This window comes from Fopius arisanus, unplaced genomic scaffold (genome assembly GCF_000806365.1).
Source record: "Fopius arisanus strain USDA-PBARC FA_bdor unplaced genomic scaffold, ASM80636v1 scaffold00008, whole genome shotgun sequence".
Classification (NCBI taxonomy): Eukaryota; Metazoa; Arthropoda; class Insecta; order Hymenoptera; family Braconidae; genus Fopius; species Fopius arisanus.
Genome location: NW_011887747.1, coordinates 356,110 through 371,943, shown reverse-complemented (window position 1 = coordinate 371,943; position 15,834 = coordinate 356,110). Strand labels below are relative to the sequence as shown.

General features: G+C 38.0%; 2 protein-coding genes across 4 annotated transcripts in view; one reads left to right on the top strand and one right to left on the bottom strand.

Annotated features, from left to right (window-relative positions):
- The window catches only part of LOC105273889 (uncharacterized), a 29,645-nt gene extending 13,877 nt beyond the window's left edge, over positions 1 to 15,768 (bottom strand). Inside the window, exons 1-2 of one of the 2 annotated variants that reach the window (XM_011316583.1) lie at positions 15,542 to 15,768; positions 4,051 to 4,362 (exon numbers count right to left, since the gene is read on the bottom strand). In XM_011316583.1, coding sequence (XP_011314885.1) covers positions 4,051 to 4,060 — 10 coding nt within the window. In that variant the 5' untranslated portion in view covers positions 4,061 to 4,362; positions 15,542 to 15,768. The remainder of the gene's footprint in view (positions 1 to 4,050; positions 4,363 to 15,541) is intronic. The other variant, XM_011316585.1, reaches the window with a different exon arrangement.
- Positions 1 to 15,834, top strand: part of LOC105273890 (midasin) — a 56,163-nt gene that overhangs the window by 20,776 nt on the left and 19,553 nt on the right. The gene's annotated exons all lie outside the window — the stretch shown is intronic.

Here is a 15,834-nt window from a genome sequence, read left to right as displayed (position 1 = left end):
AATCATTTGACTTTTCAACTATATGAGTTTTAATTCGATTTCAATAAAAAACTAATTCACTAATTTTTGCATCCATCTTGAAAATTGAAGAAAAATGGGTTGTTCACGTTAAATTTTTATCACTCAGTTGGTGGAGCGCGGTCGTAAAATCCTGCCTACGGACTGAATAACAACGAATATTGTTCGAAACACGGCCGTGAAGAACTTTTTTACCTCATATTCGCGAGAAAAGTTCCTCACGACCTAGTGTCAAGTTCTAGTTCTATATTAGAATATTCTAAAAATTACCTAATTCGTAAATGAAGAATTTGACATAAATTTCGTGTCAGTGCATTAAGACATTTCTTTGAAACATGATGCAACTTCTGCCCTCTATGGAAGGAAAATGTCTGGGGTACTGCATTGTAAGTATCTGGAAACGAGAATTTTTGTTGGATTTATGCCATAATGACATTTTGCAGAATGTTGAAGATGCCGAGTGAGGGTAGGGAGAACTAAGAGGGGAACAAAGGGGTTGGGGGTGGAAAAGGGAGACGAGAAGTGACAGGAGAGAATGGCACTGAATGGTGAGAATGAAAGATAAGAAAGTGACTACGTCAGTGGCAGATGATCGTTAAATCTGAACAAGTAGAACGAAGAACACTATTTCATGAAGGGATCCTGTCAACAGCTTTTGGTGACGACCAGAAAATTCGGGCATACCTTGGGGATTATATTGATGAATTTACCAAGAGCTTAACATTGCTCTGGTGGGGAACTTTGGAGCTGGTGCGAATGAATTGGGTGGTTTTATCCTCCTCGTTGAATTGGGAATGGGAATACCACGATTGAAGGAACTTTTCAACACTTGTTAGACCCTTTGAAGTTTTGTTTCGAGCACGCAACGCTTCAAAATCACTTCAAGTCAACGAATTCCCTCAGAGAATCAGCAATGGCACTTCAAGCAAAGTGGCATCGGTTACCTACATCATTGGTACTCTTGCGTTATTTTAACAGAGGCACTAGTGAATGAAATGTTGATATTTCTAACCAATTTATCACATCTATTGAATTCCATCCCCGGACGAAACAATTAATTGTTTACATCGTAGAACCCAGGGGTAGTAGAACGTAGGAACCGAAGGGAATCCCTCAAGAAATATATACATATTAATTTTCCTATAGTCTGTTAAGTTGGGTAGGTTTTAATACGTTTCGGATGTGTGGGCTACTTTTTCCTGGTCTATTACTCCTGCCTACCGACCAAACGAACGCGAAAAAAGAAATTAAGGATAAATATATATTATTATTCATATTTTTTATTTATCAACTAAATTTTAAGCAAGATTCTTTGAAAAGGGAAAGGAAACTTCGAATAAATATGATTTATTTGATGAAAAAGGAAATCGTTGGAACTATGTATGAAGAATAATTGAACAAAATCGTGAAGTGTAAAGGAAAATATGAATTGGCCCGTTTCTCGTTTATTTTTCTTTCCTGGGGGCTTCAAATTAATGACTGTTCTTCTTCCATAGATGTGTTCACCCTTTTAAATAAACATTCAGCACTTTCTTTGACGGTCTTTCATGGGAACGATTGTTGGTGTGGGTCAGGTGAAGGTTCAAGTACAGTGTAGACAAGAGTCAGCTCGCTGTCGAAACCATGCACTCGAGACACTGACAAGAACTTTACTTCTTATTTATTTTTTATTTACAAGTACCACTGAATATTCATGGCGTACCTGGAAGCGTGTCTTTCGGCATTTTTTTATGCCCACTGAATTCAAGTCATGCCCTCCGAAATTCTCACCCAATTTTTTCCCTTGACTTTTGTCTCTTCGTGCTGTTTTATCGTTTATTTTTCCTTTTCCTCTCTGGGGTCTTTGGATCCTTCGGGTATTCCGTTACTCCTGATCAGGATGATTTTGCATTAAAGCTGTATAATGTGGAGAAAAGCCGTCTCATTCCACAAGATCGATCTACCGGCACAGCATCCATCGATTCCTTCTTTTGGGCTTTTTTTCCCCTTCCATCAACTTGGACCAATCGCTTTTCGCTCGAGTGTACTCGTCTCCCTTGGTATATCGGTGAATAGATGTTTTCCTGAATTTTTCATTCCATTTCGCTACATCCGAGGAGCACATATTGACCAGAAGCTATACTGTTGTATGGCCTTTGCTCTTTACATTTCTTTTGCCCATGCCACGTTTTTAATCATGAGGTCTCAGGTTTCAGGGGCCATCCTTTTTGTATAATCCATATTTTCCAGCAGAATTTATTCCTGTGGATTCTAAGCGTTTGCCGTTGAATCCACAACTCAGAGAGAAATATTCAATAAAAATTACGGAACACCCTCCTGAAAAAATCTATAGCGATTCCGTACTACTTTTTACTTTGACTTTTTCCTCTTGCTCGTGAATTACGGAAAATGTATCATTACGAAAAAAAAATAATAATAATTAAAATGGAAAAACTTATTGCACAATTAACGAATAAAATTTCATAGTATTGAACTGTCGGGAAGTTACGGATTAAAAATATGTGCCCCGGAATTGTCGAGAGTTTAAACTGCTGGGAAAACTCCTCAAAACTCTCATTTTCTATTGAAATTTTCTTCTTGAATTTCGAGGACGTCAGTGTAAAAGTCAATGAGAAATTATGAATAGCTGTGCAGCCGATCCAACAGGTTGTCCTTTTCAAATTCACAATAAATTCTGATTGCGACCACTTGTGCGCTGTAGAGAAATTCTTTAGAAAAATTCTAGTCACGCACTGAAAATGTAACAATATGTCGGTTAAAAATAATTCTATTGGTTTTATCATATAAACCGTCTCGTTGCGACTATTTAAAGTTTTTCCTCTCGTCAGGAATTCCGTCTTGAAATTTTCTGTAAACTTATTACCGTTTTCCCACAATGTCCGCGAATTTGAAAAGAGAAATATTGGAAATGGGAAAAAGTGTTAACCCTTGTATAATAAATCCCCCCGAACATCGATCTTGCATGGGCTCTGAGCCCAACCCTAAACTTCACCGGTTCCAGTCCAAGATATAGAACATTAATCTGCACATACGCCGCCTGTAACATGTCTATACATCAAAATTACATGGCTAGCGGTACGCGACTGTAAACCCATGTATTTATCGCACCAGAGGGATATTAGGATTACACCGTTTTACGCATCCCGTTGCAAACAAGTTAATAATAATTCATCATCCCGGGTAATAAAGTTGGAGAATTTATCCTCAAACGCGAATAAAAACGGTAAAATTAGGCCCTAGTTTTGTTACAGCATTATTCCTTGCCCCTGTACATGAATAAATGGCTGCCTTCCTTGTATGTGTTTTTAACATAAAGAGCGACTGGTAAAAAAGCGACCTGAGAGGATTGAGAGAGAAATAGTGACGACTACAGAAGAAACTCAACGACCCGCGATAATGAGGCGCGCTTTGATGACCCGATGAAAAGGGAAATGTAGAGTGGAAGGAAAATTGGAAAAAAAGGGAGAAAATTGAGAGAATAGAATCAAAACTATTCCCGAAGGGATAATTGCAAAATACTCGACATGTTGGTTGCACTTTTCCCATTTTTTTTACAGCTTTCATAAATTTTCGCGGTTCCGAGAAAGTTCTTCTTCCAGCGAACGATCAGATTCTGGGGCTACTTTTGCCTGAAGGGAAGAAAGGTATAAATCCATTTTGTTTGACTAATCAACAAAACTTTAAAAACTTCATTCAACTTCACGATGGCTTTACAGGAGCAGAAACCGCAACATGATTGGGCATTAAGGATGTTACGAAGCCGCGGTGTGGAAAATATCAATTTTTAATTGCCCCCGGGGATCTCTTCCGTTCGTCTCAGGCTCTTTCTTGTCTCATGGTTCATAATGGACCATAAAAGACTCGCGGATTTTGAGAGTAAAAGGATATAAAATAAAGTGAAAGTTAAATTAAAATCGCAACTCGGTGTCACAATAATTGGGAAAAACTTAGGTAAAACGGGGCGTAAGTATTGATTTGAGAATTTCGCTGAGAATAAAAATCGAAAATGTGTAATAGAGAGAAACCACTTACCCGCGGCCATTTTGTTATCCGCCAATTCTGAGGTTCGTCTTCACTTCCGGGTGACTTTTATCCCTCTTTTTAGGGTATGTATGGCCCTTCGTCCCTTCGACTTGTCCCTCGTAGGACGCAGTCTAATTGGTCTAACAGCGTCGAGACACCCTTAACGCATAAACCATTATTTTCGGATTGATCCTGGAGCGATTCACTGCCATCAACGCCCCGTATCCTGATAACCTGCTCATTCTTATCAACATCTTATCTTCTGTGCCTTGCGGAGGGCAGGATGACAGAATTAGGCGATTCTAAACCGCTCGGTAGAACCTGGGGGGAGAAATTATGGTGATGATTCGGGTGATGATATTCCTCAATTAATTCTTGGAGGAATTTCATCAGTGTATGGTAATTCTCGAATGGAGTAGAGGAAGTTCTACAGGTGAATGAATTTTTTATGGTTAATTTAGTTGAAATGCTCATTTTTGGCTGGCGTTTTTAGACATTTAGATATTAATGATTAATAACAATTTATAATGAATCATATGGAATTGATTTAATTTATAATTCTCATGCACTGAATGAGTGCGGTTCCACTTCGTCTTTCTTTAATTTCTTTTTTTTTTTGAACAGATAATCCTGGATGAAAGGAATTTAGCTATTTCTAGTAATTTTCTATCGTCTTATCTACTGTAAATCGTTCCTAGTTATTGCACTCAATTACAGCATGATATCCCAAGGTTAAGTAGTATGGGTATTAATTATCCCGGCTTCGAGCGAAATAATCCCGCGAATATTGTAGAATATTAGGGAATAATCGCTGAGTATAGAAGAGGATGCCGAACGATAATGAGCACGAGACCTCTCAATGAACCACTACAATTCACAGAAACAACATGAGTTTCCAACTTAACTTTCCCGGTTATTCTCCTTAATTACAGAATTTGATTGCAAGTTCAAGTGTTTAGGTGTTATTAAATGAACTGGACCCCTGAGAGTTCATGTGTACACAGAAACAGCTCCTCCCACAGGTGCTTTTCACCTACATTATTCGGAATTTCTTTCATAACCACGCAATGAGCCGCCGGAGAGAATTTCATTTCATTTATTTATTTTTTTTTTCTTGGATTACTCTCCTTTTGGATTTTGTACAATCTCTTCCACTCGGGTGATCACAACTTTCTTCATCTGTTATCGAGCTACTTCTCCCAGGAGAAAGACAAATCCATCGATGAGATGGTGAAAATTATTCTCGTGACAATATCCCCGGGAAGGTGATTATCAGCTAAATTCATAACCGGCATATCCTCTTTTATTACATCGATTTTGATCATTGACAGTCCATTAAAATGTGAGTTACGCTTGCACTAGAGTACCTGATCAAAATCATGAGTGTATTTATATGATACATCCGAATTCAATTGCGCTATTGGTTTTGTGGTTATGGGAAATTATACAGGTGCTAAATCGTGCCCAGGTAGGAATTCCAAGCTCCAACAACTGGTCCAAGCTTGGCTCAACCTAGACTTGCCTAGGCTTTGGCAACCAAGCTTGGGCCATATTTCACCCAATGGTTAAGCCAGGCTTCAGCCAATGTTGAAACATGAGCTTTGGTTACCAGACACGGGTCAGAAATGGGCCAAGACTGGCTACCAAGGGTTGGTCAGCAAGGGACGGCCAGCCTTCGCCCCAGCTTGGTGGCCAATGACTCGCCGGGACTGACAGACGTTCCTGGGACGACAACTCCTGGTCCACGTTCGGTTTGCCCTTTTTCGATCAAGCATCGGGTAGGACGATCTTTATCCAACATTGGACCGACCATGGAAGCCAAGGCTCAACCCCGGCAGGAATTGACAATTGGCCCAAGCTTGAATGATGGGCGGCCCAACCCTTGCAGATACGTGGAGGGGGGGAGGGCATCTGAATAATCAATTATGGAAATAATTGGTAACTAGTGAGATAGAAGTTAATAGGGATTATATTTTGAAACTTCCTGGAGTCTATATATCGATGATTTAGGTTTATTAGTACCAATAGCGCATTAGACTAGCGGTTAGCGCGCAGGACTAGAGATTTGGGGGTCGTCGGTTCGATCCCCGGTTAGGGTAATATTTTAAGTTAACAAATGAGCGATTCCCGGTGGAAAATAAGTTGGGAGTGAGTAATTAGACACTAATCAACTGCAAAAATGCTTGAATGAACATTATTTTTATTTTTTTATCAATTTAAATAAATAAATATAAGGCATGGCTAAGGTCTGGCAACCAAGCTAGTCTCAAGTCTGGTGGCCAAGGGAGGCCCGCACGTTATCATCCCAAAGCTCAACCAGGCTTGAGCCAGCCTTGGATGCCAATCTCGGGCCTTGTTTAGCCGGGGTTGGGCCGCCCATCACCCAAGCTTGGGCCAATTGTCAATTCCTGCCTGGGTGGGTCTGTTCATTCTTTTCCATTATTTCAATCTACCGCGAATCGAGTTTGTCATTTATCGAATGTACAGAAAGCAATTGATCGTTCATTAATTGAAAACGGAGAGATTTTATTTATTTGATGAATGCTGTTAAACTGCAACTTAAAAGTGCACGGTTCAATGTCAATTACCTTGTTTAATAATTTGCCATTAATTCGAACAATATTAAAATTATTCGGTCCACTTTCTCTCCGTCGACTGCTCCACTAGAACTGCGAAGAGATCGCGACAAATAATTAAAGTATTTTATTGATTCATTATCAATTGGACATAATAATTTTTTAATTTTGATTTAGCCATCCCCGATAATTTCTCCATGTGTAATTATAAATTAGAATCCCCAATTCGATCAAGTAATTAATGATGATGTCGAAATAGTAGCATTCACTTGCATGTTTACCAAATGGCAACCATTCAATCAATATCCCGTGGTTAATTCATAAAAATGATTGCAAATCCGCATAATAATTATTGGGTGTAGGGTGTCCTATAGGACTCCAAATACAGCCGAATAAGTTAAAAGTGACAAAGAGGCTAATATCAGTGGAACAAATCGATAATCCCGATTCAGACCGAGCGTTTAGTCATGTTTGTCATTCTGGGAGGGAATAATTAATCCATTATTCGGTAATACCATTGCTCCACAGGATGATAAAATATTTGATAAAGTCCACGTTCCAATGGAAACATTAATCTCAATTTAATTAAATAGCTTGCACCAACATTAACAGGAATATTCACACTGTGTTATGACAGTGGTGAACACATTTCACTGGCTGTGGAATAAGCCCTGGCTCCGGTGGTGAGCATTACCTCACAATAATTCCCTGTACGAATTTCACTAATCACTCGGGAAGGTACATTGTAGTTTCTCTGTGAGCTTGTAACAGCTATTATCACAGTCCCCATTGTTGAAAGTACCTGATTATGTCAGAATGGAGAGTTTTTGGCAAGTGGAGTAGTTGGAGATACGCAGAGGGAATTCGATATAATTTCATGCCCTCCTTACTCTGATAAAAACAAAACATACTACTGCCTAAAAATGGATTACGTTCTCACTGGGAAAATCAAATAAATTTCCTCAGCAAAAAGCAAAAAGATCTCTGATTCTCCCTGATTGCTCTGACCTTTACCTTCGCAAAAGAATCCAATTTATCTACTCTACCCCCAGAATATATTTCCTTATTTCCAACTGTTTTTTGTGCCACTGGATTGGTTGTTTCCTCTTCTGGAAGAGTTCAAACGAAGAGGGAAATGAAGAAAAAAAATCTATAGCATCGCCAGGTGAATAGACCACCTCTAGCGTTAAAATGAAGAACAGTGGAATCACGAGAGAAAGAATAGGGGGGAGCTCATGCTACACGAGGATTCCCCTCTGCCACTGGATCCAGTCTTAGGGAATAAATCATTGATTATTTCACAGTGGAAGGACAATCGTATTTTGTTTATTACTGTCGACACGAATATCTGTTTATCATGAGAACAAATGGGGGGATCAGTTATCTCTCGGTGCACTGATTTTTTTACTCTCCCAGCATTGAGATCGCACAGTATCTAGGGCGGGCATCATGCAATCTGGGTATTTTTACGATCCCATGTGAATTCTAGCAGCTGATGTAGTCTCTCTATGACGATGGAACATGTGATCTAGACTCCAAGAATATTCATCGTAAAATGTCACTGCATACGTTGCTCATGGCTCTCTATAGTCCCCTGACTTATTACCAATATGCCATCAGCGGGTTATCTCCTTCCCCGGGAGGTGATATTCTTCGCATGAAATCCCCTACCAATTCGGCAAGATTATCTCATCTATAGAATTCGCCATAAAAACAGATTCACCCCATTCCAATCCGAGGGAATATCAAATTATTGCTATTAAAGCCACATTGGTCATCAGGTTTAATCGATTGTAATCGGTTAATTAATCGATTCAATTCAATCAATCAATCAATTTGATGTTCAATTTATTTGAAGATCCAGTCCAATGCTGTTATACACTGCCTGGAACTTCTTTTGCCGCGAGTAATGAGTTCTTGAGAATTTTTTCTCGCATTTGGAATTTTCAATGGACTTTTTTCGTTACGGTCGAAGCTCTCGTTTTGTCGTTTTACCCAACTCCATTTTCTAGGGACATTCAAGCAGAGAATCCTTTGTTATCGCGAATGCATTCGTCGGTACCTCATTGATATAAGAAATTTCGGGGGAATTCCCGTCGTTGGTGAGGATTTGAAAACAGTTATTGTGTAGAGGTTTTTCTTTTTACGGTCCATTTGATTATTCGAGGTGGAGAACTTGAGCTTCAAAACCACTCGATAAATTTTTCAACGTTGAAGTTCTTGGTAGCAGGATATTTTAATTGGCGAATAAAAATATATTATTTATAACGTTGAAGTTGTGAAGAAAATTCTTTTATTTATTTGGATTTCTCTATTCTATGGAGGAAGAATTTTTTGTCCATTAAAATTTCAGATTTTTTAATATCTCTCCAATTCCTACCCTTAATAATCTCCAGTATGAAACTGAAATGCGAGTCTTACTCAATCCTCATTCATGGCACATTCCTACGCTCGATGTAAGAGTTCATTTGAGTGATGTTCTCTGAAAATGTAACATCAGAGAAATAATCTTCTGCTGAGTCAAAAATAATGACGTCGAATGCTTCCATTACACTGACTCATCTGAAGAGTAACCCGGGGATTCATCTCAATCCACTTATTCTTTACTCGACATTATTTTTACCCTGTTACCAGATAATTAAAATCCCATGAACAATCGACTATTAATTTTCAGACAAATATCACCGAATTAATTTCGTGGAATGAAAATTGATATTAATTTCTTGATTGATTTTTCTTTTGTAGCAAAAAAATTAATTAAAAAATTCCTGGGATTTTCAGAGGAAATCATTTCTTTATCATCAGATTTTACAATTAAATGCTCAATTTTTGAATTTTCAACAAAATTCAACGAAATATTCTCGTATCTTTCAGTATTTATGGTTTTCAATTGAGTTGATTGTTTTTTTTCGAACTGGGTTTTTTTCGCCCCCTTGGTGAGTTTTCTTGAGCGATAAGATGAGAATTGAAAAGAAAGGGGGGCATTGTGTGATACAATTCATGGCGATGATCCGTGGAAAATTCGATAATGGGGTACTATGGGTGCGATGTCGGGCCCACCACGAAACCACATGACATCGCTTGACACGTATGAATGAACTTAGAAGATTGGATGCTGCAGGCGAACGACAAGGATTTCGCTGTCAACGATTGAAAATTCAATTTGGTTGCTTCAACGACAGATACCTAGGAATAACTAACGATCTTGTTGGATGTATGTTCGTGTGTCAGGATGAATGGTGAATGAGACGAAGCGTTGGGGAATCGAGACAACGTCCACTGGAATTTCAGATCGTTGGATAATTCAGGGGAGTTTTGATGGTTTAAAAGCGAGAAGTAAAAGACCCCTCAACAAAAATCCGGTCGCGTCAGGTACCGCTTTTTTTCACAAATTTCACAAAATTTTATAATAAATTACCTGCCAACTCAGTAAAATTCGTAAAAATGACTGGAATTTTTAATGTTTTGTGCTCGGATTTCGGAGACTATCAAAATCGAGTGGAAATACGCAATTTCAGTGCGGGAAATTGAATCGCAGTTGAATTTTACTGTTGTTCTTTTACTGGGTTTGTTATATGTCCATTTCCCTGGGAAAATATTCCTCTCAATTATCACATTCTGCATTAATGGAAAATAGAAAAATGTATTCTCCCGCGGATGAAAATAGAAACTGGTCGAATTGATAAAATGAATGCTGAAAATATCCCAATTTATGAATTACTGATAAATTGATTCTCTCGAGGCATCCCACTAGTTGCGACATCCGTCGGCGAGGGATAAAAAAATTTTGCTTAATCAATCCCGAGTAGTTTGAGGGGGAAAATTGGAAAAAGTGCTTCAGTAGGAGGTGCCGATAGAAAAATTCACAGATAGGATCGAGTGCATTGAAAAATTTGATTTATATACCCAGTGTATACGGGACAGAAAAGTTTGTTCAAATTGAGGGACAAAAAGGCTTGTGGAAATTTGACTTCAGTCTCGGAGCCGCTGGCGAGGAAATTCCTCAAAATTCAATGGAATTGTGATGCTTGTCGGGTTGTTTTTTTACATTATCGAGTGGATTACGGAGCCGAACGTGCGGAAACGATGAGAATAAATATTCCACCACTGAAAATTCCCCCGGTACCTGAGATTATTTTTCTTCTATTCCTTACGTGTCCGTTCCATATAAGAATATCAGGTATATAAGTCGAGGAATTCACAGTCCAGAAGCTCGCGGAATAAAACATATAGTTTTCCACTTCTCTGATTCTTGATTCTCCGCGCAAATGGTAGAATGAAAGATACTGGGAGAAAAATTTTTCAGTAGTAATATCCCTCGAGCTTCAAAATTATCGGATATTTTCCCATAGCTTTGTTGCAAACACATGAGGGTGTCAAGTTTTGCAGGGTGAAAAACTCCTGGCGCTTGCGCGAAATATTTTCTGGTAAAACTTGTCATAATCGTTTGTTTGAGGGGAAGCTTGAGGTAAATTTCCGATTAATTTTAAAGCTCGAGGGGTATTATTTCTGGATTATTGGATTATTTCTCCATCGGCACTTCGCCCAATGGGAACGGCCCATTTAATCGAATTGGCGAACAACTCAATTTATTTAGTATTCTGAGGAACATCTTTGTTTATTTCTTGATCAATAATTTATAAGGAATTCTTCCCAAATCGATTCGTTTTCAGATTTGATTCATTCACGTTATCAAAGTTTGACAGTTGTGAAGTTTCATCAGGCCATTTTAGTTGTTTCACAAGATAAATTCGTTACTTAGCAACTACCAGTGGAATATCCGAAGAGTACCCGGAATATTAGCCATCCTCTTCCGCCAAATTAGATCAAATGCGTCGTTTCTATTGGTCGAAATACCGACAGGGGAAATAATCAATAGTATTTCCCCTCGCGTTTAGTACTTTTATCTGAAAATTCAGATATTCGGAAAAACTCTCAATATCAATTCCATTAATATCCGAAAATCGATCTGAAACAATTTCACCAAAAAAAAGTTTCTAGTGAAGTTTATTTCAATTTTATCGCTTAATTTCTAGTGAATTTATAAATATTATATTTATATATTATATTTTTCATTCTTTAAAAATTCAATTTCGGTAATCATAACTCATGAGTGAGTGAATTGTTGAGTGGTTAACTGAGTTTAACTCATGAGAATCGTGGGATCCGGGATTTTTTGAGAAAAACAAAGTAGTTTATCAAATGGTGTTGAAAAAGGAGAAGAAACGTTGGATGGTTGGGACCCACCGCCATTACTCAATCGTAGATTCACTATATTAGATAACTAATCGATCGAGACTTCGTTATGAGCAGATCCTCAGTGATCAATCACGTAATTAGTAATGGACAAATTGGCAGTTGCACCTCGGGTGAAATTTCTCACTAAGTTTGGGGACGATGGTTGGAGACTTTATGGGAATTTCGGGCTGGTAAATGCGGTGGGCAAGTTCGGATTGGGGCGTCAAAACTGTCAACAATTGGTCAATGTATCATAAAGTTATTGAATTTAATGATTCTTCCCTGGTGTTGAAATTCCATAACACGAGCTGTTTATTTTCCGCGTAATGCCTTTGGAAATATCTTTCCCCTTGCATCAGGAGCAATGATCGCAAGTTTCTAAGATTTTCTAAGAATTTCTCGTTAGATTTTTTTATGAGAGAAGTTATAAAGCCTCATAATTTTTCGGGAAATATTTTCTAAGCGTTGACATGTCTTCCGGGCATTCATGTATAATGAAAACATAATATTCCCCTCAAAATAATTGTATGGCGATCATCCAGCATTCTCCGAGAGGTTGCTGCTCAATTTTTTATTGTGTAATCTGTGAACGTCAGGACCAGCGAAGACTTTGAACAACCTATTCTGGCACCTCCTCAAGTTATAAAATTCAATAGTTAATGTCATTAAAGGTGTGTCTCATCGTAAACAATTTACGCGATTATATCACTTTTTAATGATTTTAACCCACCCAAGGAAAATGGAGACTATAAACTTTTCATTTTTCAAAGTAGATTATAACATCCCAATAAATTACAAGTGTTATGTTTTTGATATAGGATTTTTAGAAAAAAAAACCTGTGACCCTTTTTTAATTATTTTATTTAATAGGATTGTATTGGTGTAGCATTTTTCACTCGGATTTGGTTTTTAATGTTGTTCTGAGTGTTGAGAAGTTTATTATTATCCAGGGGCGGAATATATGCGGAACCAATTGACAGATGACGGAAAGCTGGCCATTTCATTTGATACAATAATTTCGTATAAGCTATTACAATTTTAGATTCAGTGCGGAATGATGACGGATGAGTCTTCTGGCTATCCATGTAAATCATGGCGAATGATATTGTCCAGTTGGCAGTGGTAGATGGCTCCTCCCAAGCCAATGCTTCTTGGCAAATCAAACTGTTTACGTTGCACCATACTCCTGATATAACTCGACTTTTATTCACTCCTTTTTCATCAATTGCCCCGATAATCTCAAAAAGGCTCGAAAAATTGACACTTTCCCCCAATTTCCCTCACAATCACTTAATTTTTGCTCAAATTACCAAGCGTCAGGTTAAATTTCATTTCATCAGAATAAAATTAACCTCCGAGAATCACCTGAATTGTCCAGTAAAAATAAAAATCGCGATTTAATGTATAGAAATTTTCGAACCTCACCATTGAGAGTCGAAAAGTAATTCTCTACCAGTTTAATGTTGCAATGTCGTAAATTCCGGTGAAGTAACTACATTGATGGTCACTTGTCCTCGGGATTGCGGTCAGTAAATAATATATCGGAGATATAAGCCAAATCCTTCGGGTTAAACAGCTTTTTCTTGGCTCCTATCTGGGTTGAGTGTCGGAAAAGTTGCCCCCTGATTCATTTTTTGTTGCTAAATTTTTTTCCCCCCTCTTTTTTATTCCGCTATTTTATTTAAACAGCCCTTGACGAATGGGTGGGAGAGATTGTGAGTGTGCATTTAACATTTGGAGCAGTTCACTTTGCATCTACTGCACGTGAGGCGCACCTTATTTACTCACCATGATAAATTTCATTAGTGGTTTTATGTTTCACGAGTTGATGAGAGGATAAAAGAGGAGCACCACGTACGAGACGAGACAAAAATGGTTTCACGGAAGCAAAAAATGTTGAAAGCTTAAAATTTTCACAAAATTATGTCAAATTCGAAATTCCCAGTCAATTATTCTCTGAAAATCCATAGAAATACCAAGACTTTACATAAATATATGGTAATATCCACGCCAATTCTCAAAAACTGGCGAATTTTCCTAAATTCGTGAATTGAAATTGCAATAGAATTTTTTTTTCCGTGCCAGTGGTATTTAGAAACGTTTTCTTCTCGGAAATGAAAAATTTGTTGTAAAATTATCAATGGTAGTATCAATGGAATCACGATTTATTCTTATTGGTACCTGTCACTCGACAATTAATTCTTCACTCTACAAAATACTCCACTATTCCCAACTATTTCCGATAGAGCGGTCTTGCGGTCTCTAATGCTTGGTAATTCGATTGACTATCAGATACATATCGTGACAGTGGTAGAAAGAAAAAGATCAAATTCTCCGGAGTGGACAGAGAGGCGAGACAAATGAGGTGGCCAAATAAAGAATGAGGAACTTAAGAGGACCAATTTTCGTTCTTGGCGTTTATCATCAATTTGCCGCTTTCCTACCCTAGTGATTCCAATAATAGATAACCTTTTGCCCATTATAACACATCACTATCAAATGTATGCCCTTTTCACATTAATCTACCTTGACTTGACTCCCAAAAATATTGGAGAGCTATTTCTGAAATAGTATGCAAATAACCTTCACTTCCGGATTGCGTTATCTGCTCTATTTTTTTTCTTGTCCCCGTTCTAACTTTTTTATGTTCCATACTCTCCATTCTTTACAATTTCACACTGAAATTCACATCGTGAAATTCAACTACAGAATTAACTCTACAGTTTGCAATCGACGAGAGACTCGTATAATTCTACGGTAAAACAGCCATTGAGGAAAATTTAATTTGTGTTCATTTGTTGAGTGCTCGTCACCTCATCAAGAAATATTCTTGACCTTTAAACCCCGGATGATTAATTTACTGGAGTTGGAGTTAATTTGATAAATTTATCAATGTGACAATTTATTTGTGCATTTATCTCTGAATTTTTTAGGAAAACAAATTAAGCAGATTTCTCAAATCATTTGATAAAGCTAAATTAGTTTATCAAATAATTTTTATAATTCCCATAATTCAATGCAAAATTTATGTAAAATAGTGATGATTTTCTGTGCGTGTAGTCACTTCACTGAAAAAAATTTTGCACTCGAAGAAAAAAATATTTGCCATTATCAAGTTCATGATTTCGATGAATCGAAGATTTATTCAGAAATTATTTTTCTGTGACAAATAATGAGGATATGTGGTGATCAATTAATGAACAGTCGAGGAGAGATGCCTGATATTTAAAATTCTCATTCGTATTTCTTGGGATAGAAGGGGCGTGCGCAGGTGGCTGCATAATCGGTGCACTAACCAGAAAGACAAACCCAGCGAATCGCGTAGAATGCACGAGTGAGGGCTATACTGCAAGTGTACAAACAATGACTCCCAGAAGTGGGAGAGGGCAACCCACGGATAACCAAACTACTACAGACCTATTTATGTCGTCATCATGTGTGCGAAAATAAACCCATCAATCCATGGAAAGCCACTTGGCACACCATAATATCAAATAATCAAATTGAAGTGTTTCTCGCGATTCAATTAGCGAGGCATCAATTCTCTCCCAATTCTCCTTTACCCCGTCTCCCATTCACCAGAAATCAAGCCAATTACGGCACGATACGATACAATATGATGATGATGATGATGATAATATAAAAATGATATAATCAATCACGAAATCAATCTCGCAGCTCCTTACATTTTCTGTCAAAGGGCGTGTCATCTTCTTGAAGGAATGAGGATAACTGAAAATATCTTGAGGGATTGAAGTATTTTTCGGAGTAATGTCACTGTAATTGTCGGTTAAATCCGGTGATTTCGGTGTTTTAGGGCGTTTGGTAGTGAGGGATTTTGAATTTTGCAATTCGAAATTTCGGCGCGCGAAACTTTAACCCGCGGACTATTTGTCGTGTGTCTAGATGACTCGGGTCGCGAGGTAGGACTGCGTACTTCACTGAAAGCAAGCCCCGATTCCACCCCAACTTTACCACC